The sequence below is a fragment of the Bufo gargarizans genome, chromosome 3, assembly GCF_014858855.1.
Source record: "Bufo gargarizans isolate SCDJY-AF-19 chromosome 3, ASM1485885v1, whole genome shotgun sequence".
Lineage (NCBI taxonomy): Eukaryota > Metazoa > Chordata > Amphibia > Anura > Bufonidae > Bufo > Bufo gargarizans.
Window position 1 is genome coordinate 95538881 of NC_058082.1, and position 25110 is coordinate 95563990.

At 44.6% G+C, this 25110-nt stretch overlaps 1 protein-coding gene across 3 annotated transcripts in view; it reads right to left on the reverse strand.

Annotated features, from left to right (window-relative positions):
* DIP2B (disco interacting protein 2 homolog B) overlaps nt 1-25110 on the reverse strand; it is a 201394-nt gene that overhangs the window by 58503 nt on the left and 117781 nt on the right. For all 3 annotated transcript variants that reach the window (XM_044287746.1, XM_044287748.1, XM_044287747.1), the window contains 8 exons: nt 19035-19163; nt 14546-14671; nt 11777-11989; nt 10036-10209; nt 9102-9221; nt 8590-8787; nt 7590-7681; nt 219-329 (listed from right to left, as the gene is read on the reverse strand). In XM_044287746.1, coding sequence (XP_044143681.1) covers nt 219-329; nt 7590-7681; nt 8590-8787; nt 9102-9221; nt 10036-10209; nt 11777-11989; nt 14546-14671; nt 19035-19163 — 1163 coding nt within the window. The remainder of the gene's footprint in view (nt 1-218; nt 330-7589; nt 7682-8589; nt 8788-9101; nt 9222-10035; nt 10210-11776; nt 11990-14545; nt 14672-19034; nt 19164-25110) is intronic.

The following is a 25110-nucleotide window of genomic DNA, read 5'->3' on the forward strand; positions in this document are numbered from 1 at the left end:
TTATATATTCAATTATAAAAAAAAAAAAGTGAACATAAATTATGAATAGCATTGCTTTCACTCAACGTCATTCTCTCATTGCTGGAATTACATTTTTAGGTACAATTACTGGCAAATGTCAAAGGGACAAGAGAAGTCTGCATTGCAATAGTCATTGCAATCACCGGAGATTGATGGCCTAAGAATCTGTCCAACATCACTCTAAATTTTATCGTTACCTTTCTAGTAAGAGGTACCTCAATCGGCACTGGAATGACTTCTGCCAGGAGACAGCCGTAAAAAGCAACCATAAACATGACTGGATCATTATTGGGATAAACCAGGGCCACCTGAAAGAAGGCAATTCATGAAAAGATCTGCAGTACAGGAAATCATTGATTAACAAGATTCAATAATGCAAGCCAAGCATCTAGTTATACAAGTCAATAGTGTAATAAAAAAAAAACTTGAGGGAAAGAATGAAATGCAAATGTTTTTTGTCCACAGTAACATCAGTGTGCCATTACCAAAAATTTTAACTGGGGACTTGTAATGTGATGACCTCAGAATTTCTTCTGGTGTTCATCTTGTGGAGCATGATAACCAAAGTGACTGTATGGTGTGGTGACCTTTGTCTGCCCCCATCCTTTTTACAAAAATATTCTCCCTCAGCTGAATCTTCAAATATTTAAAAGAGGAAGTAGTATATAGGCGATATGCGATAGAAATTTGTGCCACGATATGGATTTTGTGCATATCGCCTATATCGCCGGACCGCGATATGACCACAGAGCGGTAGTGAAGATCGGTTACCATGGCAGCCAGGAGTTACACTACTGAAGTCCTGGCTGCCATGGTATGTGAGTGAGCAGCATTATACTCACGTGCGCCGGGGCCGCCGGTCGCTCCTTCTTCTGTCTGTGCGGCGCATTGCTAATGCTTACAGCATTAGCAATGCGCCGCAAAGACCTATGAGAAGGAGCGCCCGGCGGCCACGGCGCACGTGAGTATAATGCTGCTCACTAACATACCATGGCAGCCAGGACTTCAGTAGCGTCCTGGCTGCCATGGTAACCGATCGGAGCCCCAGCATTACTCTGCTGGGACTCCAATCGGAACTGCCCACTGCCACCAATGATGGGGGGGGGACCCTGTGGCCACTGCCACCAATGATTAATACTGGGGAGGGGGGGGGGGGGTGTTTGAGTTACCAGAGGGGGCTGATAAGAGGGAGAGGCTGGGGGGCACATCAGAGGCTGGGGGGGGGCACATCAGAGGCTGGGGGGGGGCACATCAGAGGCTGGGGGGGCACATCAGAGGCTGGGGGGGGCACATCAGAGGCTGGGGGGGGCACATCAGAGGCTGGGGGGGGGCACATCAGAGGCTGGGGGGGGCACATCAGAGGCTGGGGGGGGCACATCAGAGGCTGGGGGGGGCACATCAGAGGCTGGGGGGGGCACATCAGAGGCTGGGGGGGGCACATCAGAGGCTGGGGGGGCGAACATCAGAGGCTGGGGGGGGCGAACATCAGAGGCTGGGGGGGGCGAACATCAGAGGCTGGGGGGGGGGCGAACATCAGAGGCTGGGGGGGGGCGAACATCAGAGGCTGGGGGGGGCGAACATCAGAGGCTGGGGGGGCGAACATCAGAGGCTGGGGGGGCGAACATCAGAGGCTGGGGGGGGCGAACATCAGAGGCTGGGGGGGGCGAACATCAGAGGCTGGGGGGGAACATCAGAGGCTGGGGGGGAACATCAGAGGCTGGGGGGGAACATCAGAGGCTGGGGGGGACATCAGAGGCTGGGGGGGGAACATCAGAGGCTGGGGGGGGGAACATCAGAGGCTGGGGGGGGGGAACATCAGAGGCTGGGGGGGGGACATCAGAGGCTGGGGGGGAACATCAGAGGCTGGGGGGGGGGGAACATCAGAGGCTGGGGGGGGGAACATCAGAGGCTGGCGGGGGGGAACATCAGAGGCTGGCGGGGGGGAACATCAGAGGCTGGGGGGGGGGAACATCAGAGGCTGGGGGGGGGGGAACATCAGAGCCTGGGGGGGGAACATCAGAGCCTGGGGGGGGCGAACATCAGAGCCTGGGGGGGGGGGGCGAACATCAGAGCCTGGGGGGGGGGGCGAACATCAGAGCCTGGGGGGGCACATCAGAGGCTGGGGGGGCACATCAGAGGCTGGGGGGGCACATCAGAGGCTGGGGGGCAACATCAGAGGCTGGGGGGCAACATCAGAGGCTGGGGGGCAACATCAGAGGCTGGGGGGCAACATCAGAGGCTGAGGGGCAACATCAGAGGCTGGGGGGCAACATCAGAGGCTGGGGGGCAACATCAGAGGCTGGGGGGCAACATCAGAGGCTGGGGGGCAACATGAGGCTGGGGGGCAACATGAGGCTGGGGGGCAACATGAGAGGCTGGGGGCAACATGAGAGGCTGGGGGGCAACATGAGAGGCTGGGGGGCAACATGAGAGGCTGGGGGGCAACATGAGAGGCTGGGGGCAACATGAGAGGCTGGGGGCTCATCAGAGGCTGGGGGGCTTATCAGAGGCTGGGGGGCACATGAGAGGCTGGCTGCCATGGTCAGCTCCCTGCTGTTGATTGCACAAAGCACAGGGCAGCAAGGAGAGTGTAAAGTCCTATTCACCCTAATAGAGCTCTATTAGGGTAAATATGACAAGGGTTTTAGCCCTTAAGGAGACTAATAGTTATTAAATAAAAAGTAAAAAAAAAAGTAAGTTGAAACCCCCCCCAAATATAGAAAACAATATATTGATATATATCGCAAATGCTTAAAATTATATTGCAATATAGATTTTAGGCCATATCGCCCACCCCTAAGAGGAAGTAATTATTTTGACAAAGAACAAGGCCAACCATGATTGCATTTGAGGCGGCCTTGAACCTTATATAGCTGTTGGCTGAATGCTTGTTTGGCCGACAGCTAATCCTTCTCCAGGTCTAAACAAAGTGGCCCAGATAAAGTAGGCCAGGAAGGGTGTCCATAGCCATACAGTTGATTGACTCCAGAAGGTTTTCATGTGTGGAATATATATTTGGACGTACAATTTACTGGCGTATCCATTAATATCATATTTAATGGCCTAAAGTCTCTGGGGGATATCAAAATTGTTGTAAAGGAAAACTGGCTCATTTGCCCACAGCAACCAATCAGATTTCACCTTTCATTTTCAAAGCTCTTTTGTTTGCTATGGGCAAATAAGCCAGTTCTGCTTTACACCAGTTTTGATAAATCTCCCCTTCTATATTTAGGCAGAATGTCAAAAATGAACACAGGTTCTAGAGATGAACACCAAAAATTTGGAGAGATAACCATAATTTCTACAAAACACATGGAGACTAATTATGTGTAAAGATACCTTGAATTATGTCACAGAACCATCAGAGGATTAAAACATACATTCAAAGATCAGAATTGATTTATAATTTTAAATTGACATTACAATGGTCCAATACTATTGGAAAACAATGACAATCAATATATCTATATGGAGGTGGAGGGTACAAAAACTCCACATAGGTACATATAAATGGACAAGACAAATGAAAATGATGCTGGTAATAACAATTAACACAACCTTTAAATTAGAGGTATAAGAATGTTGAGGGTGCATTACAAAATGGCCTCCTTAAAGGGACATTCTAGGCTGAAGTATTCATCACTCATCAACTGGATAGGTGAGATATGTTAGATCAATAAGGGTTCAACTGATGGGACCCCCAACATTTCCCCCCAGTGCTTGGCTTTTTCTATCAGTGCCCCAGACATCGAATGAAGCACCAGGGAGCATGCTCAACCAGTTATTCTTTCTCCTTCTAGCTGTGATCTAGCAGCTGGGGACGGGGCAGGAGTCTAAGGTCTCCTGTTCTGCCTGGATAGGCAATAAATGTTTCAGGCTGGAATCACCCTTTAAGGAGTGGGAAAAAAACTGAATACAAATTGTGTTTTAGGTGTATAAAAGGGGTATTCACATAAAATGGGCAAGTATTAATGCATAAAACTGATATAGACAGATGTGCCTCTCTAAAAAGATTTGGTAAAAAGAAGATACTCATCCAATGTGTTTACATGCCAGCAGTGATAAGACAAGAAGACAGACACAAAGAAAACATAAAACACCATAAAACCACATGTAATGGGAACGCATAAATACACAAGTAACAACGATAAAAATACTCCTGAATTGTTATATTTAAGTAGGTCTAAAAAAAAACAAAAAAAACAGTAATGCTGCATTTACTCTGCGTCAACAGAGAAGGCAATTATCGGGAAGGGACTGTTCCTTCCCGATAACTGCCTGCTTGTCAGTGAAGGGCTACAGTTACATGCAGCCATCACCTTTGCTGTGTGAGGATGTGAGATGGCTACTACTATCGCCTACCCTCATACAGGATCATTCTTTCTGGGAACAAACTGATGCCCAGAAACCATAATTTATTGTGCTGCATGAAAGATCATTTCACCCAATAAACAAGCATTTTGCTCATTCATCAGGTGACTGACAGCACCCTTACAAGGGCCTATTATCAGGAACGAACATTCATAGTAACATTCGTTCCCAATAATGGTCCCGACAGTTATGAGGCCTAAACCGACCATTATTCTGCTTTTTTTTTTTTTTTTTTTTTTTTTTTTTTGACCTTTTATGAAATTTTTTCTGTCTTGCTAAACTCCAAGAACATTTTTACTTTTCCACTGACAGAGCTATGTGAGGGCTTGCTGTTTGCAGTGGTAACATTTTGGGGCAGATGCAACTTTTTGAACACTTTTTATTCCGTCTTACTTATTGGAAGATGGAACTAACAAAAGACGGCATCAGATTTTTTTTTCTAACAGTGATAAATAGTCTGATCATGTTGTTATGGATGAGGCTATACAAATTATACGCTGTTCTTTGTTATTTTCGATTTTTCTGTGACCCCATGGGGTGACTAGGTTATACAAATATGTCAAACAACATTGCCTGTCTGGGAGAGGAAATACAACTTGTCACCCCATTGTCATAACCTTAACCTTTAATAGTCAAAGACTTCATTGAATGGAGCTGAATTAATTAAAAGCACAAGCTTCTGGACACTGACCAATATGGGATTAAAGAACTAATATGTGGTAGTCAGGAGCGTGTGGGGAAGGCCAATGTTACATCACACGGTCTTATATACAGTACCCCTAGCGTTTCCTAGCTGAAGTTTTAACAGCAAGGACTGGAACTGGGTCACAGTGGGAATATGGACAGCCCCTTGAAGTGACTGATATTTACAATAGAGGATCTGAGAGTGTGTGTGATGTATGATCTGCTCCTTAGCCAGACTCCAACCAGCACAGCCCTATGAAGTAGCTGATTTTTAGAACCTAGCGGATATGTTGTGCAAGACTTGAGTAGTTATACAAATGCAGTACAGCATAGCCCCTTGAAGTGGCCGACCAAGAGTACCAGGGCAGTAAGAGTAGAGGCAGTATGTTGAGTACATGAATTATAGAATATCGAATGAACGGCAAAATGCTTGGAATAATGGGACTTGCTATTTATCCAAGAGAGTGATATATACTATTAGCCTGCAATTAAGCTGGGCAACATAACTGTAGCAGTCAACTGCCGAGCATCAGGATATAGAGCATACTCCCCAGCATACCCTCTCAGTCCTATGGCTCTCCCTCCCATTCCTCCTCCTCCTATGAGGCACTAGAGCAGTACACAGGTAATTGGGATGTGAAATCCAGCGAGATCCCCGACCTATCCCCAGGTGTATTTAAGAACTCACACAGGGGCACCCTTCAGCTAGGGAACCCTGGGGCTAATGTATATAAGACCTTGTGAAGTAACATTGGCCTTTCTCACTACCATGGATTAGTTCAGAAGCTCCTGTTTTTAATGAATTCAATTTATGAAGTATTTGACTATTAAAGGTTACGGTTTATGACAATAGGGTGATAAGTTGGATTTCATCAAACAAGGAATTTTGTTTGGAGTTTATATTTTTATTATTTTATTGCTTTGTATAAATTTTTTTTTACATAATGAAGTAATGTGTAAGGAAAATAAAAGGAAATCTTTTTTAACATTGTATTTCTGTACTTACACATTTGACCTCTGTGTCTTATACGTGTCGGTTTTACACTGACATACCGCCTATCATCAAGAAAAAAAAATCGGGCAGCCGCCAATTCCCCTTGCAGACTTTCTTGGCTGAGATGGGAATTACCACAAAAAGCACTGCTAGGGGGTGGGTGGAATAATAGGAAACTGAGGCTGTTTATTCCCTAAGGCCTCTTTCATGCAAGCGAGTTTTCCGTCCGGGTGCGATGCGTGAAGCAAACGCATAGCATCTGGACATTAAATTCATAATTTCTGCGTTCAGGAAAAATCGCATGTTCTATAGGCTACATGCACACGACCGCTGTGTGTTTTGCGGTCCGCAAAACACGGATGGTGTCCATGTGCGTTCCGCAATTTGCGGAACGGCGCGGACAGCCATTGATATAACTGCCTTTTCTTGTCTGCAAAACGCACAAGAATAGGACAAGTTTATTTATTTTTTTGCAGGGCCACGGAACGAAGCAACGGATGCGGACTGTGTTTTTCTTGCAGCCCTGGCTCCATAGAAGTGAATGGGGCTTCAGTGAAAAACAGAAGGCATCCGGATGCAACGCGTTTTTCACTGATGGTTAGGAGATGTAGATTGTTATCCATTAGGTTTTTTTCTCGCCCTTGAAAAACGCATGAAGAACTGATTGCACCAGCGTGGAAAAATCTAAAACACTGAACTCAATCGCAGACGAGACTGACAACTTGCGTGCAAAACCATCAGTTTTTTCCTGAAGAGACTGAGAGAATCCGTTATTGTTTCCCATTATAATATTGTTATAACGGAAAATATCAGAATTTGTAAGAATGAATTCAAAACGGAAACCTTTAGATCAGGGATGGCCAAACCCGCGGCTCTCCAGCTTTTGTAAAACTACTTCTCCCACTATGCCCTGCTGTAGGCTGATAGCTGTAGACAGTGTGGGCATGCTGGGAGTTGTAGTTTTGCAACAGCTGGAGAGCCTCAGGTTGGCCCTCCCTGCTTTAGATGCATAATGGATCCATCTGGTTTCCGTTATGCAGGACGGAAAAGAAAGTCCTGTCGACAGTCTTATAAATTCCGTTATAACCATGTTATAATGAAAAACAATAACGGAATTCACAACGCTGATGTGAACCCGCTCAGAGTCTCACCACTCCTAGCCAGTGCTTACTGTGGTTATTACTATCTCGCCCCTGACAGGCCAAGACCTGTAGATCAGTAGCTGAAGGGTGGTGGAGTGAATCACAACTGGCCTCCTTGTTGGCCAGCCTCTGCAATTTAACAGGTCATTTCCCCAAAACAAATGCACATTAAGGTAACATACCGCTGAAATCAGTATATCTGTTACTACTGTGCACTGCTCCGAGGGAAAGCAACATAATGGAGCTGGTAGGCCCCGTTACAGGGAACCTCACGTGGTGCTAATATACATAATATATGCCATTTACATATAGAAAATCAAACTGAATGTAATAAAGCATAAAATACATGCAAATATAAAAGGAAAGTGTGACTTTACCCTATCGCCTGGTTTCAGTCCCTGCTCATTTTTGGTCCCCAATTTGTTAAGAAGGGTGTAAGCCAGTCTCACACTTCTGGTCCACAATTTCCCTATAATAACAAAAAATTATTTTACATCACAAAAACAAATAATGTATACATTGAAGTAAATCTGCATGAAGCCAGCTCCCGCCATTAGTGTTGCCATTTAGTCCTACTGTCTATGAAGGTAACAGTGCTGTATCAGAAAAAACACTATTCCAACCGCTATAAAGATGTATTACTATATATAGATTGCTGGGCAAAAAAGGCACAAAATCACTTTATGATTTCCTTGGCTGTACAGTATCTAATAGAAATGATGTGACATTTTGGATTTTGCAGTAGCCATGTGGTTTTGTGTTGCACCACTATCCGTACCCGACGGCTCCACTCAAAGATCCTCCCAGCCCCATAGAGACTTGTCAACGAAGACGAGCTGGGTATAGTTGCCTAGCTCTCTTTCAAACTATATTTTCTCTGAAACTCTGCAGACTAAAACAGGTTCTTTTTGTAATGGTGAAGCTGGTCAGTATGACATGCTGTCTGTAGGTAGGGCAGTGTGAATAATTTCCTCTCCTTAAGAGGAGAGAACAGAAGGTGATGTTTGCAGTATGTGTTTGTTAGTTTTTTTGACTGACTTCACCCTGAATCAGCTGCCTGCAGATGAGATGCTGGCTTAATTATTGTCCGAGTTATGCCCGTTTAAAAGGTTGATTTATAAGATAGCTACATTACATCTAGTGGCATTAGAGTCGGAGCTTGCCAAAAGCTCATCTTCATACCCTCTTCCCAAAATTCTAGAGGACCATTGCCTGGCCTATAAGATTCCTCACACGGTTCAAGGCCCTCTCCATGAGGAGATATGGTTTTTTTTAGGCACCACAAGCTCTCAAGTCGAAAAATATATACATTCCCGTGGTGCTTTTCACCAGGAAACACATGTAGCACAAGACATTTTTGTTTCTGGGTCATCTTACCGTATGTTAGTGCATAGACAGGTTTCCCAGTCACATCTAGGGCGGTGAGACATGAACATTTTGCTTGTGTTGTTCCCCAGCGCTGCAAAGCTGCTTCAACGGACGGTGGCCAATTACACACCACTCCCAGCGGCTCTCCTTTCACAGGGGTCATCTGGCGACCTTCTGGTTTTGGTTGGTTAGGATCCGGCCTAGGAACTGAGTGGTAAAAACATATCACATATGTAAATAACATACAATAATACAGATACCCACATGTAATGTGTCGACTAAAGGCTACACAATCCGGGCAATTCACATATATGCAATAAATATTACATTAAATTGTCTCAGACCTCAAATTATGGCAACTGTTCTTGACTCCATCACTTCAGTAACTCACTTTGAAGAACAGTATCCAACTTTAATACCATTAAAAAAAAAATATGAATCCGATACAAATACTGCAAGAGATGCAATAAAGAACGTGACCCCATGCTCATAAATCACTTATGACATCTGACTGATGATACCTTCCACAATCTCTTCAAAATCATCCACGAAGAATTCTTTTAACGGTGGTCTTTTTGGTCGCTTCAGTGTATTCAGGAGCTGTTGGATCTTTGTAGATACTCGGCTACTGACTGCCACCCCTGCAACAGCAAAATGGTAAATGATCAGGAGCCAATTTCCAGGATTTCTTTGTGAGCTGGCATTTCGATGTGTAATACTACAGCCCTGTTCACACTATGCCAAATTAATGCTGGTTCCCACAATGTGGTACTCCAGCTATTTTGCAACTATTACACACCCTGCTGATTTTAGAGCAGGCTGGAGATTTTTTTTTTTTTACTACAAGTTATGGTTAAAGGGGTTGTCTCATCACAGACAATGGGGGCATATTGCTAAGATATAGGTGCAGGTCTATATCGAGATTGGAGCCACGAAAGTAGTGGAGGGCGCACTGCGCATGCGCAGCTGCCCTCTATTCATTTTCTATGGGGCCACCGAAAATAGCCAAACGCTGGCCTAGGCCATTTCCGTCAAGCAAATGAAAGTGAATGGGAGCAGCCGCCGGTCATGCGCGGTGCGCTCTCATTCACTTCTATGTGGAGCGCGCTTGGTGGTGGGCAGACTGGAGTCCTCAAGCCACCACCTTGCGGGGCTCCGTTCCCGATATAGGTGCAGGTCCCAGCAGTGGTGTAAACTTGCCCGACAGAGACCATAAAGACACTCTTTGGGCCTCCACCATATGAATGGAGGCCTATGAGCAAAATTGTGAATAATGGTAAAACTTAAATAACTGACTAATTTATACAAATCTTATTTTTTTTCCCCTGTCTGAATGAAGAATAAAACTTTGTTTCACATAACGGGCAAGTTTTCCTTTTAAAATCCATAAAATTCCTGAAGTCGGACTAAACCCTTGGCAGCAAAAACTTCATGAACGCAAAACAGCATTCCTACCGTCTGCAGTGTCCATAAGGCTGGACCTTCTTGCTGCTTTGTGAACCCCCTTTACCAGCGCTGTGGGTGGCAGGTCAATACTTGCTGGGCGTACAGAGGACAAGGATGAGGAGGATGACGAGGATGTGGTTGTGTTTGTGGTGCTCGTGACATCAGGAGGAGCCAACAGACTTTCTGCAAATAAGTAAAGACAAAAAATTGGGAGCAGTTCAACTAAGCAAAAATATTTGGTGAGGATTTATTTGACTGCCCTTTATAAAACAGAGGCTAGTTATTAAACCCACGCCTGGCCTCCACCTTGGAGTGAAAATATTTATTATGCACAGATGAGAAATTCCTCTTTACAGTCTTAGTTCCTGCCCTTTTTTCCTTTTCTACCGCTCCCTGAGCCAGTATGTCCAGCTTTGTCTCTTATCCTTTTCACAGAACCCCACACTGAGCAATTGCACACATTGGGGTTTTAGATGCATGGCTTACTGTAACACAGCGGATGTGAACCCACTGTATCAATTGAACATATTTGACTGAAGGTTTTATCTAAGTGGCCCCTCTGGCGTTTCCCTTTTAACCACTATACAGGGATCTAGACTTCGCTGCCGGAGAACCACCAGGCCCCTACTTCTTGGACTAGTCTCTGTTCAACAGAGAGCCGACCCATGGGGTTCAAGGGACACTGATGTAGGACACCAAAAGATCAGGCAAAACCGTAGACAAGGACAGGCCGTGGTCAAAACAGGCAGCGTACGTGCAATCCAGTAAACAATCTGAGGTCAGGGTGGCAGCTCAGAGTCACTACAGAGATCAGGCAGAAGTCAGGACAGAAGGGTCAAAATCTAGGAAACAGGTAGGAGTCGGTACATGGGCAAATAAGTGTAATTAGCACACCATTGCAGGAACTAGAGAACTGGAACCTATTGCAAAGGCTCATTCCTCACAGGGAATACCTTAAGTACACCTGGGTGATCAGCTAGGGTTGTGCTCTCTACGGCTCTTAAAGGGGTTATCCTGGAAAAGATAATGATGACTTATCCTCAGGATAGGTCATCATTATCACATCAGTGGGGGTCCAAGTCCCAGCATCCCTGCTGACCAGCTGCGCTCAATGAAGCTCTGGTGAGTGATGCATGCTCTCAGCAGCTTTCCAAGGACAATGCTGTGCAGTGTATACTAGCAGTGCTTGTTATTGCAGCTCAGACCCATTTGGAAATCTTTTCAAAACCAAATAAGTATGGCATGTCTGGTGTTGTATCAAAAAATTAATAAAAAATAATAGTGTACCAAGCACAATTACAATCACGGTCAAAAGATCTAAGACCATGGCCAGGAAACTCTCCAGATCTTAAACCCATTGAGAACCCGTCATCAGTCCTCAAAAAGAATTTGGACGAACAAAAACACAGAAACTCCAAGCACTGATTAGGCAAGAATGTGCCACCATCAGTCAGGATTTGGCCAAGAAGCTGATATCCAGCATGCCAGGCCGAAATGCAGAAGTCTTGAAAAGCAAGGCTCAACACTAGAAATACTGAGTCTTTGCATAAACTTAGCATTAGGTAACATAAATGTGGTCTCCATCAGATTCTCACTTTCTGACCATAATTTTATGACTTCACTAGAATTACTTCTCAAAGTGCTGACCTGTAAAATCACAGTCCACATAAATATATGATGGATGTTTAGAGATGATGCATTATTAGGCTGTAATACAGAAATGAATGACGGCCTGATCCAGTTATGTTACCTAGGTGAGTATTGGCAAGGACATCGGCTAAGGATCCACTGGTGCTCTTAACATCCCCGTGGGACAATGTAGATGATGCTGAAGATGACGTAGAGGAGCCCTGAATAGACTTATTAATCCAGGAATCCGTATTCTGTAAACTTTGATTGAGTACAGCAGAAAGGGCGGCCTGTCGTCTTAGAGAGCCTTCATCTTCAGAGGCAGATGACGTGTCTGGGAGGTAGAAAATGTACATTGGGTTATTGTAAAGCTTATAAATAGCAAGATGTACACAAATCCAGGGGAGACTAAATGGAGTTTATGTATGGCATTAACTAAATGATGTTACCTACGGCTGGCCTTAGACAATTCAGCAGTATCTGCACACAATCGTAGGGGTGAGACCGCATGTGGTTTTACAGAGAATCACAGCAGCTTTGGAATAGGAGTTTTTGTTGCATGGTTTTAATATTTCACATGAAAAAAACGCACACGCAGGATGGGGCTGAGCCGTAGTAACAGACACAGTATGCGGGCGAGGGCACCATTGTGTCAGTACTGCAGTATCCTTCACAACAGCGCTCACAGGAGTGCTACGGTCTCTTCACTGCAATATCCGTGACATTCATACAAGTGTGACTGTGCCCGGTACTGCAGCTGAACTCCTATCAGCCCTTGCAGAGCCACAGTACCAAGCACAGCAACACTCGCATCAATGTCAAAGGGGTATTCCGGTAGGTACAAGTTATCCCCTATCCACAAGATAGGGGATAACTATCAGATTGGTTGGGGTCCTAACGCTGGGACCCCCAACGGTCACGAGAACGGGGACCCCGTACCTCCTGCAGGTCCCTTGCTGCTCGCCTAAAATTCCCATTTCTATGGGAATTCTGGAGATAGCCGTGTACAGCGTTCACCTATCTCCAGGACTCCCACAGAAATTAATGGAGTGGCTGCTCACATTTGCGACTAGCCACTCCGGTCATTTTAGGGAAGCAGCAAGGGGCCTGAAAGGGGCATTGGGGCCCCGTTCTCGTGATCGGTGGAGGTCCCATCGGTAGGATCCTGCAGATATATTATAGTCCAAATGAAGTGTGTATTTTTATATTCCAAATGAAGTGTTCAATGATGGCTATTTAGCCATCAATGAACACAATGGGCAATCTAAGGATTGCCAGTTATTGTCACCCAAGGTGACTTAAAAAAAAAAAAAAGTAAAAAAAAGTTTACAAATATAAAAAAAGAAAAGTTCAAATCACCCCCCTTACCTTAAAAAATAAATAAAAATACTTAAAAAAATTAATAAACAAACATCATGGGTATCGCCGTATGCGAAAATGCCCATACAATTAAAATATAACAATATTAATGGCATATGGCAAATAGCGTAACAGGAAAAACAAATAAAAACCAAGCCAATTTGCCATTTTTTGTCACATCAACTACCCAATAATTTTTTTATAATATAAATAGTGATCAAAAAGTCGCGCACACTTCAAATTGATATCACTGAAAAGAACAGATCGTCCCACGAAAAAATAAGAAGGTTTAAAGATAAATTTCAGTATTAAAACGCAAGAAAAGTTATACAAGTGTGGTATTGTTGTAACCGTACTGACCTGGAGAATGAAGATAACAGGTCAATTTTACTGCACAGTGTAAAGTGTAAAAAAAAAAAATCGTTATCAGAATTGCGTTTTTTCCCAATTCTACCCCATTTGGAATTTTTTTCTGCTTCCTACTACAACTGTAAATGGCGCTATTAGAAAGTACCACTTGTCCCGCAAAAAATAAGCTCTGGGAGTGAAAAACGAAAATGCCAAAAATTGAAAATCCCAGGGTCCTGAAGAGGTTAATGTTATAAATTCTGGAAAGACCCTTTAAATCTTTCTAAAACCAAACAAGTATGGCATGTCTGGTGTTGTATCAAAAAATTAATAAAAAAATAATAGTGCACCAAGCACAATTACAATCACGGTCAAAAGTTCTGAGACTGTCACAAATTTGACAACTTTGAGAAAACTAAAAATTGTGTCAGTCTCAAAACTTTTGGCTCTGACTGTAAAGGATGTAAAAAAATAAAGTTACACTGACACTGGGTGGTGGACACTGCCCACATGACCGTTCACTAGTAACAGGCACTAGTTGTGGGCGAATGTGTGACGGCCATGAGAATGTTATGGACTGCAAACCGCGGATCCACAAAACACGGGCAACGACCGTGTGCACCCCGCATCGCGGTGCAGACCCACTGACTTCAATGGGTCTGTGATTTGCAGAAAGCGGTGAAAGATAGGACATGCCCTATCTGTTGCAGCGCTGATGAACGGACCCGGAAGCACATGGAAGCCCTTCTGCCTATGTTTTGCGGATCTGCGGTTTGCAGTCCGCAACATGAGCACAGCCGTCATACAGAAGTGTAAACGCACTCTTAGGCCTCTTGCACACCCTGTGCTCGTGCTGCGGCCCGCAGCGGATCGCGGACCCATTCACTTTAATGGGTCCGGAATCCGGCCGTTCCGCAAAAAGATAGGACATGTTTTATCTTTTTGCAGAACGGAAGTACAGGGAGACACTCCACGGAGGCACTCCGTAGTGCTTCCGTTTCGCACCATTAAAGTTGATGGATCCGCATCAGTGATGCGGAATGCCCACAGAACGGCACCCGTGTACTGCGGCTCCGCAAATGCGGTCCGCAATACGGCAACGGGGTGCACACGTTTGTGTGCAAGAGGACTTATATCGAGTATATGGCAATTTTAAGGCAACATCATTTGGAGGTTTTAATACCTGGAGGAGTGCACGCATCTGCAGGAGACTGCACAAAGGTTGACCTCCTTTTGGTTGGCATAGGCAAAGCCATCTTCTGTTCTTTATGCTTTGCCAACGCAGCCTGGACTGCTTCTGTATGGATATCTAGAAGGTAAAGTGACAACACAGGCCATAAGCATGATGGACATTTGTATTTCATCTTGTGGGCCACAACTAGCAAAGACATTTTAAGGTTAAGTTCACATGACAGAATTTTTACACAGATTTCATGGTGTGTCCTGCATCAGAATCCATGTCAAATCCATAACCCTGTGTACACGCGCTGTGAGCTTTTCATGGCGGCACCAAAAATCTGATGTAGATGAAAGTGGCCTGTCAATTATTTCAGGCAGACCGCAAGTCCCACTGAATACTAATGAGCCTAAGGCTACCTTCCGCGGCCTCGTAAAAATGATGATCGCGGTGGCATGTGAGGTCCGCAAATTGCGGAACCGCAAAACACCACAGTCATGTGAATGTAGCCTAATCCTTTCAAAGTTCAAGTCTGCTGCAGAAATCTGAAGGTCAGCCTTGAAATCCTGGATTTAAGGGGAACTTGTCACCACTGTAGACCCTCTTAGCGTTTGCATGTCCCTATAGCTCTGCTATAGCCATTGTAAATGTACCTTTATACCCAAATCCATGTTCTCCAAACCCCATAAAACATGTTTTAATCTATATTCTACTTAGGTTGAAATGAGCCTTTGTGCGGCTTCTTTCCTCAACCTAGAAGCAGCGACGTAATCTTGCTGCCAGCTAAAATCTTGCGCTGGCTGCTGGCACATGCGCAGTATAGTTAATGGATCTGCAGCCAGCTAAATTATAGACCATGCGGGCCCACACAGAAAGGTGAATGTGGGACTGCGTGACATCTGGGCCGGCAGCATGACGACTTCGCTGCTGCTTTTAGAAGGAGTGGGGAGGAGCAGCGCTGGGCTCCACAAGGAAAAGTACAGCCCCTTGGGTTCCTTTCAACCTAATTAGTATATTGATCCAGCTGAGGATCATGCTACCGGAGCTCATAATATCTGGCATTGCCGGATATGACTGTGTACTGCCGGATCCTAATTGACTGTAATGATATCCGGCCACTCCCCAACAAATATGTGGGATTCGACCAGACAAAAACCACTGAATGCAATGGTTTTTGTCTGTCCGATTCCCAGCATATATTCTGGAGAGGGCCAGATCTCTGCCCCATTACAGTCAATGGGGATCTGGCAGTACACGATCGTATCCAGGGGAGCGCTGGAAGCCAGGATACCGAATTCCAAACGCAACTGTGATCGGGGCCTAACACATGTTGTTGGGGGTTAGAGAACTTAGACTTGGACAGAACGGTATATGTACGCATGGCTATAGCAGGGTTATGGGGCCATGCAAACAGTAAAAAGGGTCTACAGTGGTGTTAGATTCCATTTAAAACCATCAAGTGAACATAGCCTAATTGTTGCTCCTTATTTCATGGTGGCAAACACATCAGCACATCACATCAGGTTACAGCGATACATAATTCCCATGAAACTGATAGCGGGACGAAAAATCTTTTAGGTTTTATGAAATTAAAGTAGTGGTAAAAAGTAAAAGTTAATGCATTTTATACTAAATTATGAAAAACTGAAAAGTAGTCTTGTAAAATAAGATGGCATTTTCAGAGCTTTCATCAGGCGAGCAGACACGGTTACATAATGGTAGAACCACAAAACCAGCACGAAATAAAAACAAAGTAAAATTAAAAAAAGAACATAATTAAGTGAAAAAAAGAAAAATGTAAAGTGCACACATCAACTAGTCCTTATTTTAGCATTTGAAATAATGAGCTAATTCAAATGGTGCATTATCCGAAAGAAAAACCTAGGTCAAAGACAACTCAAGGAAGGGATCAAAACACTGCCCCCCAGTGGCAGGGCAACTGAATGTTGACCTGAGTTTGCAACATGTTTAGTTATGAGCCGATCTCTTTAGGTTTCTTTCATGGTATAGCTTCGTGTGGCGTATAAGCTGCAGATTTCTCAAAGCAGTACAGTGTGTGGAAAAACCGCGGCACATACGGCAGTGGTCAAACTGGATGAGATTTTGAAAAGTCGCATCGTCATACTGCGAAAAATGTCAGCAGCAAAATCTAAAGATGACTTGATGTGCAGTTTGGATTTAAAATCTGCAATATGTCAATTTTTGCATGTGGATTTCCACCATGGATTTCACCATTTGCAATGCAGAAAACCTTAAAAAAAAAAAAAAAAAAAAAAAAAGCTAAAGAATTCTGCAGCTAAAGTGAGGATTCTGATACAAATCTACAATGTAGGCGACGTTTGGCCGAACACATTACACAGAAGACAGTATACTGCTACAGATGGATCTGGATAGGTTGGAGGCTTGGGCAGAGAAGTAGCAGTAGCAGAGGTTTGTACACAAACATAGAAGAGGATTCTTTGCGGTAAGAGCAGTGAGACTATGGAACTCTCTGCCTGAGGAGGTGGTGATGGTGAGTACAATAAAGGGATTCAAGAGGGGCCTGGATGTATTTCTGGAGTGTAATAATATTACAGGCTATAGCTACTAGAGAGGGGTCGTTGATCCAGGAAGTAATTCTTGTCTGATTGGAGTCGGGAAGGAATTTTTCCCCTTAAATCAGGAAAAATGGCTTCTACCTCAGTTTTTTTTTTGCCTTCCTCTGGATCAACTTGCAGGATACCCAGCCAAACTGGATGGACTTTTTTTCATCCTATACCTTTACTATGTAAAAATGCCAGGAAAAAGCAGCTTTTTTCGGAAAAACACTGAAGGCGATCCACTAAAATGCACCAGAATTGTGGTGCAATCTTTTTATTAAAGAAGACCTGTCACCGCTCCTGACATGCCTGTTTAGATAGCTTCATGCATTCCCCATGTAATAACAATTCTGGAGCATCTGTTCTTATGACTCTATGTTATGCCTTTCCTTTAATATTTCTGCTGGAAGTTATGAATGAATTGCTAGCAGTCTGCAGTAAGGGTACAGAGGGGCCTGACAATGGCAGCACTGATTGGATAGAGTGAGACTGTGCAGGGACACCCCCCAATTAGTTACCACCTGTCTGTACCCTTAGTACAGACTGCTAGCAATTCATTCATAACTTCTGGCAGAAATAATATAGGAGCCATAAGAACAGATGTTCCAGAATGGTTATCACATGGGGAATGCATGAAGCTATTAATACAGACATGTCAGGAGAGGTGAAAGGTCCTCTAAGTGCTATAAACACTTTTAGAGCCATTTTCCTCCTGCAAAGACGAAAGCACGCGGCTCAACAGTAAAATAGGTGGGGTTTGTCAGAAAAGGGTGTGGTTTAAGATTTGGCAAAAATAAAAATGTTAAAAAATAAATAAATAAAAAACAAAATTCTGGTGTACAATTGTGGCATAACGTAAGCCAACTAATAAGTGGTGTACAGTTAGACTAGACCAGGGATCAGCAACCTCCGGAATTACAGATGCTCTGAAACTACCACTCCCAGAATGCTCCATTCACTTCTGTGGGAGTTGTGAGAACAGCCGAACATGTTTGCATGCTGGGAGTTGTAGTTTCACAGCAGCTGAAGTGTGAAGGGTTGCTGATCTCTGGACTAGACAAACTAAAAGGTGTGCCAGGTTTATCATCAGCCACTGTAGTAAACCTGGCACTACATGTGAAACAACCCGTACATATGAATTCTATCCAAACTACCTTGCACTCTGCAATGAGTGCACTATAACCAGCGAGGGCAATGGTGGTCCCACCAGGGCCTACTGCCCAAAGGATGGAAAAAGGACAAATGATACTGGCAACACATTGTGGTACTAATACAAGGCAGATGTGAATGAGGAAGGGACATTTCTGACCCAGACAGATCCACTCAGGCTAGGAATAGTTTAAAAGGGTTATCCCATGACTAATGTAAAAAATGAAATATTATATAGTACATGACAATCTCTAACAAATCTAGAACCAGCCCTGCACCTCACATGGATCCAGAGATCTCCCCATTCATTGCTCTGCTAGATTTATATCAAGCTGGCAGCTCAAGTGTCTTTTCTGCTGTAGCTCAGGGGGCGTGCCCATGCTCTCCCCATCACAGCTCAGGGGGCGTGCCCATGCTCTCCCTATCACTGCTCAGGGGGCGTGTCCATGCTCTCCCTATCACAGCTCAGGGGGCGTGCCCATGCTCTCCCTATCACAGCTCAGGGGGCAGTTGAAGGATGAAACTAAGCATGTGCGACCATCTCAATGAGCAGGACAAAAAGAAGGAAACAAACAGCAGATACATTTATTTGAATAACTCAGTGGCTATGCAAAATTTTTAATAACATTCAATTACAAAAGTATTCAGATCCGGGTACTGGGTTCAAATGTTTTTGTGGGGCAATCCCTTTAAATTTGGAGCAGTTTAGAAATAAAGGCTCCTGTTCCAGTCAATGCTCGTACACTGAACAGACAAGGACTTCTTACCTGAGCGATACCGTTCATCTCTAGCACCTCCGGATCTGGCTCTATGATATTTGGAGGATGACTGTGCAGGGCCAGCAGGTGATCCACTTGTTTGGTTTCGATGGTCTTTCTGCAGGGCTGGATCAACCGCTGTAATGATACAATATACCATGTATTAGAAGGTGGTAACGGGGACAGAACCACAACTAGCAAATGTGGTGAGGAAACATGGACAAAGGGATATTCAGTAATGGGGCCAGATTTCTGGCATTAAAAAGACTCATTTTTTTTGTGCAGCAATATTTGCAACTTTATGTGATAGTCCACCAATCTGGCAACTTTAAACAAAAAAAAAAAAAAAAAAAAAAAAAAAAAAAAAAAAAAGGTTGGGTTCAAACGAACTGAAATTTACCGCAGAAACTCACTTAAAGGATTTTTGCCATCAGAAAAATCGTTATGTAGCTGGCTGACATTAGCGACTTATACCTCCCTGCCTGCCGTCGTTCGCGCTAAATAATGACTTTATAATATGCAAATGAGCCTTTAGGTGCAGCACCTAGAGGCTCCATCCTCGGTCTCCTCTGTGCCCCGCAAATCCCGCACCTGTGCCGTCCATTTTAGTAATAGGCGCAGTGAGCGAAGGATGGCAGCAAGCGAGCGTCCTCCACTCACTGCGACTGCAGCAAATGTATAAAGAGCTGTGTGTAAACTTGACATATTTCACTCATGCTCACATAGTGTTTAGATTGTATGAATATTCCCCAAAGTTAATTGAAGAAGGATTAGATAACACGAATATCAAGACAATTGTTTCTATATAATTTGTTTCCTTTAGGAAAAGTTGAGCTAGTGGTCATGCTTGCAGCACAAAATTACCCAATAAAGTGCAAATGACGTCTTTGCCTCTTTAGAAATAACAATTTTCAGCAGGGCCCTGAAACCATTTAACGCTATGGGGATGGACAGCACGTTTGTCCAGCTCTCCTGCCAAGAATAGGAACTAAGGTCCACTTGTTCTCAGCAAGTGTGAGGGGGCCAGATGTCAGATCCCCACCAATCTTATTTCTAGAACCTGATAGTGGGACAACTCCTTTAACAAATGCTGCTCATGTAAGATTTCTAAAGGATCACTAAACACATAAAATGCACAATAAAAAAAATAAAAATAAAAATCCAGGTTTCTGTCTTTATCAGCTCCCTTTCCTTGTTCCTATTTTGTCTATTATTACAGTTAAAATTGAGAAACATACAGATATAAGAAATCTGCTGTCTTTGCTCCAGGAACTGGGCTTATGTCCCTCTCCTCCTCACTTATGTGACAAGAGGCTGGAGCAGGAGAGTCCCTGCTGTGTCCGTTCTGCACTTAGGGTACTTTCACACTAGCGGCAGAGGATTCCGGCAGGCAGTTCCGTCGCCGGATATGCCTGCTGGATCCGGCAATCTGGACGCAAACAGATGCATTTGTCAGACGGATCTGGATGCGGATCAGTCTCACAAATGCATTGCAATACCGGATCAGTCTTTCCGGTTGTCATCCTGAAAAACGGATCCGGTATTTTATTTTATTTTCACAGATTAAATGGTCTGCGCATGCGCGGACAGAAAGAACGGATTCGCTTTGCCGAAACACTTGGGGCCGGATCTGGCATTAATGCATTTCAATGGAAATTAATGCCGGAGCCGGCATTCCAGCAAGTGATCAGGATTTTTGCCCGGAGAGAAAACTGCAGCATGGTGCGGTATTTTCCCTGTCCAAAAAAAACGTAAGAGGAACTGAACTGATGCATCCTGAACGGATTGCTCTCCAGACTGCATTAGGATAAAACTGATGAGTTTTTTTCCAGTATTGAGCCCCTAGGATCGAACTTAATACCGGCAAACAAAAATGCTAGTGTGAAAGTACCCCAAGTCAAAAAGAGTGCTGAACCCCGCCACTGGTTCAGATGGTCAGGATCAAGCAGAAAGTGAGGACAACTATGGGGGTCATTTATAAAACACCGGTCTTAATAACCCCTATATCTGCCGAAGCTATGAAGGTGCGGGCCTCTACATAACTTCGGCATGTCCAGCTCCAGTCCAAATGTAGGACAGCTACCTTGCTGTCTTAGGGTACTTTTACACTAGCGTTAACGTTTTCCGTCATTGAGTTCTGTCATAGGGGCTCAATACTGGAAAAAAAACCGCTTCCGTTTTGTCCCCATTTATTGTCAATGGGGAGAAAACTGAACAGAACGGAACGCTCCAAAATACATTCCGTTCAGTTTAGTTGCGTTCCCAGACCGGAGATCAAACCGCAACATGTTGTATTTTGCTTTTCGTCCTGGGAAGCGAAGCAAGACGGTATGACCCCAAATGCAAGTCAATGGGGACGGATCAGTTTTCTTTGCCACAATCGAAAATTGATCCGTCCCCCATTAACTTTCAATGGGGGTAATGCCGGATCCGTCTGGGCAATGTTAAAGATAATACAACCGGATCCGTTCATGTTGTATTATCAGTAATGGAAGCGTTTTTACTGGACCCTGCCGGATCCAGCAAAAACGGTAGTGTGAAAGTAGCCTTACATTTAAACCATTTTCTATGCCTAAAAGAAGCACAGAAAATGATGAATTAGACGGGCCTGTCCTCCTCCCCGCCACTTTTTTTGACCTGTCGTGAGCTAGGAAAAGTCGCAGATTGCAGCGCAACTAACTGTTGCCCCGCAATCTGTGCCTGTAATATGCATATTATAGGTGTATTTCAGGATAATAACTGATCCCCTATGTGTCTACACATCCCTGTTCCCCCTTCCGATTCCGTGTTCAGGGCTGCAGCAGCCACATAAACAAGTCTGCAGCCAACCACTGACCTCAGTGGTATACGAGACTGCTGAGCCAAGTGACTGGCTACACCGGTCACGTACCCGTGTGTCAGCGCTCCGGACTTGTACATCAACACCAGGAGGATGACCAAAGCTGTGGCGCTGAAATTGGCAGGGGGGAGCAACAGGCGAGCAGAAGATGAATACTATAACATTTAGTAGCACTGGAATTTTTTTTTTATTAACTCTGACAACCCCCTTAATCAAAATATCCAAGTAGTCAGAGAGACTATTCCCATTGGCATGCCTTCTCTGCAACTATATACAGCGAAACAAAAAAAACGACAATACTACAGGCTGACAAAACCGACGCCAACTGGAAATGCATCTTTAGACACCGAGCTCACATCTATCATACGTGTTCTGCGGCATCATGCTTAATTAATCAGTACCTTATTATAGAGCCTCAGGCCTTCATTAATAATAGATGAATACTGGAAATAGCTTCACATCCCCAGTTACCTCGCTGTATGTACTGGTAAATGCAGAGACATTGATGAACAGATAATACTGTATAAGGCCTCATGCACACGACCGTTGTTGTGTCCCATGTCCGTGACTTTTAATGGGTCCGTGGAAAACTCGGCTAACGCACCGTTTGTCATCCGCGTCCGTGATCCGTGTTTCCAGTCCGTGAAAAAAATATGACCTGTCCTATTTTTTTCACGGACAACGGTTCGCGGACCCATTCAAGTCAATGGGTCCGTGAAAAAAACACGGAGGCACACAAGATTGTCATCCGCGTCCACGTCCGTTTTTTTCCCATCATTTGCATGGCAAACTTGACTTAGATTTTTTTTTTACTTTCCTTCATGTCTGGAGATCCTCCCAAAAAAAAACCAAAGGAGGACACACGGAAACAAAAACGGACACAGATCACGGAACCCCTTTTTGCGGACCGCAAAAAAATACTGTTGTGTGCATGAGGCCTAAAGATGAGGATCCCACAGCACGTGCTATTCCACATCTAACACATAGCCCTCTATAGGGAGGCGCTCTACCAAGTATCCTAAGTAAATGTACATTTCCCCATTAAAGGGACGCTTTCGTTAGATAGGGGTATTTTTTTTAAACTCCTTATTCATAGAAAAAAAAATTTAAGAAATTTCTGTGTGCTGCCGCTCTGAGAAGAATAGAATGTGTCCTATAGTTTGCCGCAACCTGCAGACCACGGACCCATTGAAGTCAATGGGACTGCACTTAGATGCGGCATGCACACGCTCAGTATCACTGGTGGAGCGCATAAAATACACCTAAGGTCGTGAAGAGAAAGGTGTTAACCATTAGTAAACTAGTAGATTAGTAGAATTACGGTGACTGTATGACAGTTCTATTATTCTCTTGACAAGCCTAGATAAAGATGTTACCAGAAGATTATTGCACTTATCAGTGTAATGTGTGATGCTCTAGGTCAGGGATGCCCAACCTGCGGCCCTCCAGCTGTTGTAAAACTACAACTCCCACAATGCCCTGCTGTAGACTGATAGCTGTAGGCTGTCCAGGCATGCTGGGAGTTTTGCAACAGCTGGAGGGCCACAGGTTGGGCATCCTTGCTCTAATAGATTCATTCTTCCCCTTCTCTTTCTGGTCCAGTGAATGGTCTGACTGAGAAAGTCAAGCGAGGCTGTTTGCTGTGCGAAAAGTCCAAAGAAAGAGGAGGTCAAAGAGCCAGGACAGGAGGGAGACTACATGGAGTGACTTCAAAAAATTATATCCAGAAAACCAGCCATGTGTTTTTGTAGAAGTAGAATATTCACATATGGGCTGTGAAAAGGGTCCTCTGGGAACTAATAAAATAAAACTACTAAATATACACACAAAAAACTCAAACCCATCCTAACTCACAGCTGGACAGGTTAGGCTACTTTCACACTGGCGTTTTGGTTTCCGTTTGTGAGATCCGTTCAGGGATCTCACAAACGGTTCAAAACGGATCAGTTTTGCCCTAAATGCATTCTGAATGGATAAGGATCTGCTCAGAATGCATCAGCTTGCCTCCGTTCAGCCTCCATCCCGCTTTGGAGACGGACACCAAAACACTGCCTGCAGCATTTTGGTGTCCGTCTGACGAAACTGAGCCACTGACACAATATGGCACAATAGAACACTTTCAATGGTGTTCAAGACGGATCCGGTTTGGCTATGTTAAAGATAAGGCTACTTTCACACTAGCGTTCAGAGCGGATCTGTTCTGAACGGATCCGCTCATATAATGCAGACGGTGGCTCCGTTCAGAACGGATCCGTCTGCATTATATTGCAAAAAAAATTCTAAGTGTGAAAGTAGCCTGAACGGATCCGTCCAGACTTTTACATTGAAAGTCAATGGGGGACGGATCCGTTTGAAGATTGAGCCATAGTGTGTCATCTTCAAACGGATCCGTCCCCATTGACTTACATTGTAAGTCTGGACGGATCCGCACGCCTCCGCACGGCCAGGCGGACACCCGAACGCTGCAAGCAGCGTTCAGGTGTCCGCCTGCTGAGCGGAGCGGAGGCTGAACGCCGCCAGACTGATGCATTCTGAGCGGATCCGCGTCCACTCAGAATGCATTAGGGCTGGACGGATGCGTTCGGGTCCGCTTGTGAGCCCCTTCAAACGGAACTCACAAGCGGACACCCGAACGCTAGTGTGAAAGTAGCCTAATACAAAAGGATCTGTTCTGAACGGATGCATTATCTAAACGGATGCGTTTGTGCAGATCCATGACGGATCCACACCAGACGCGAGTGTGAAAGTAGCCTTAGTTCAAAGCAGGGAGCTAAAGAGCTGTCTCAGCTCTCCTCACAGCTCTGGCTGTCATGAATTACGTTCCTACACACAGCTGATAACATAGCTGATAAGATCAGCTCTCTGTATAGGAACTAATGAAGCGAAAGAATAGAGAGAACGGACTGGCGGCAGCGGTGAGTAATGTGCAGTAGCGCTCGTGTGTACAGCCCCATAAAAATCTTGTTGTCCTCAGGATAGGTCATCAATTTCAGACTAGCGGCAGGCCGACTGCCGATCAACTGTCTGAAGAGACCATGGCGCTCATATGAGTGCTGTGTTCTCTTCTCTGTTTACCTGCTTGCCGTCGACCTTGCAGCAGCGAGCAGGTGTAATTACAGCTGCCCTGTCCCCATTCACTTCAATGGAACAGTTCGGTCCTGTTCACGGCCCCCCGCCGATCTGATATTGATGAACTGTCCTGAGGCTAGGTCAACAATATAATAAAAGTGGACAACCCATTTAATC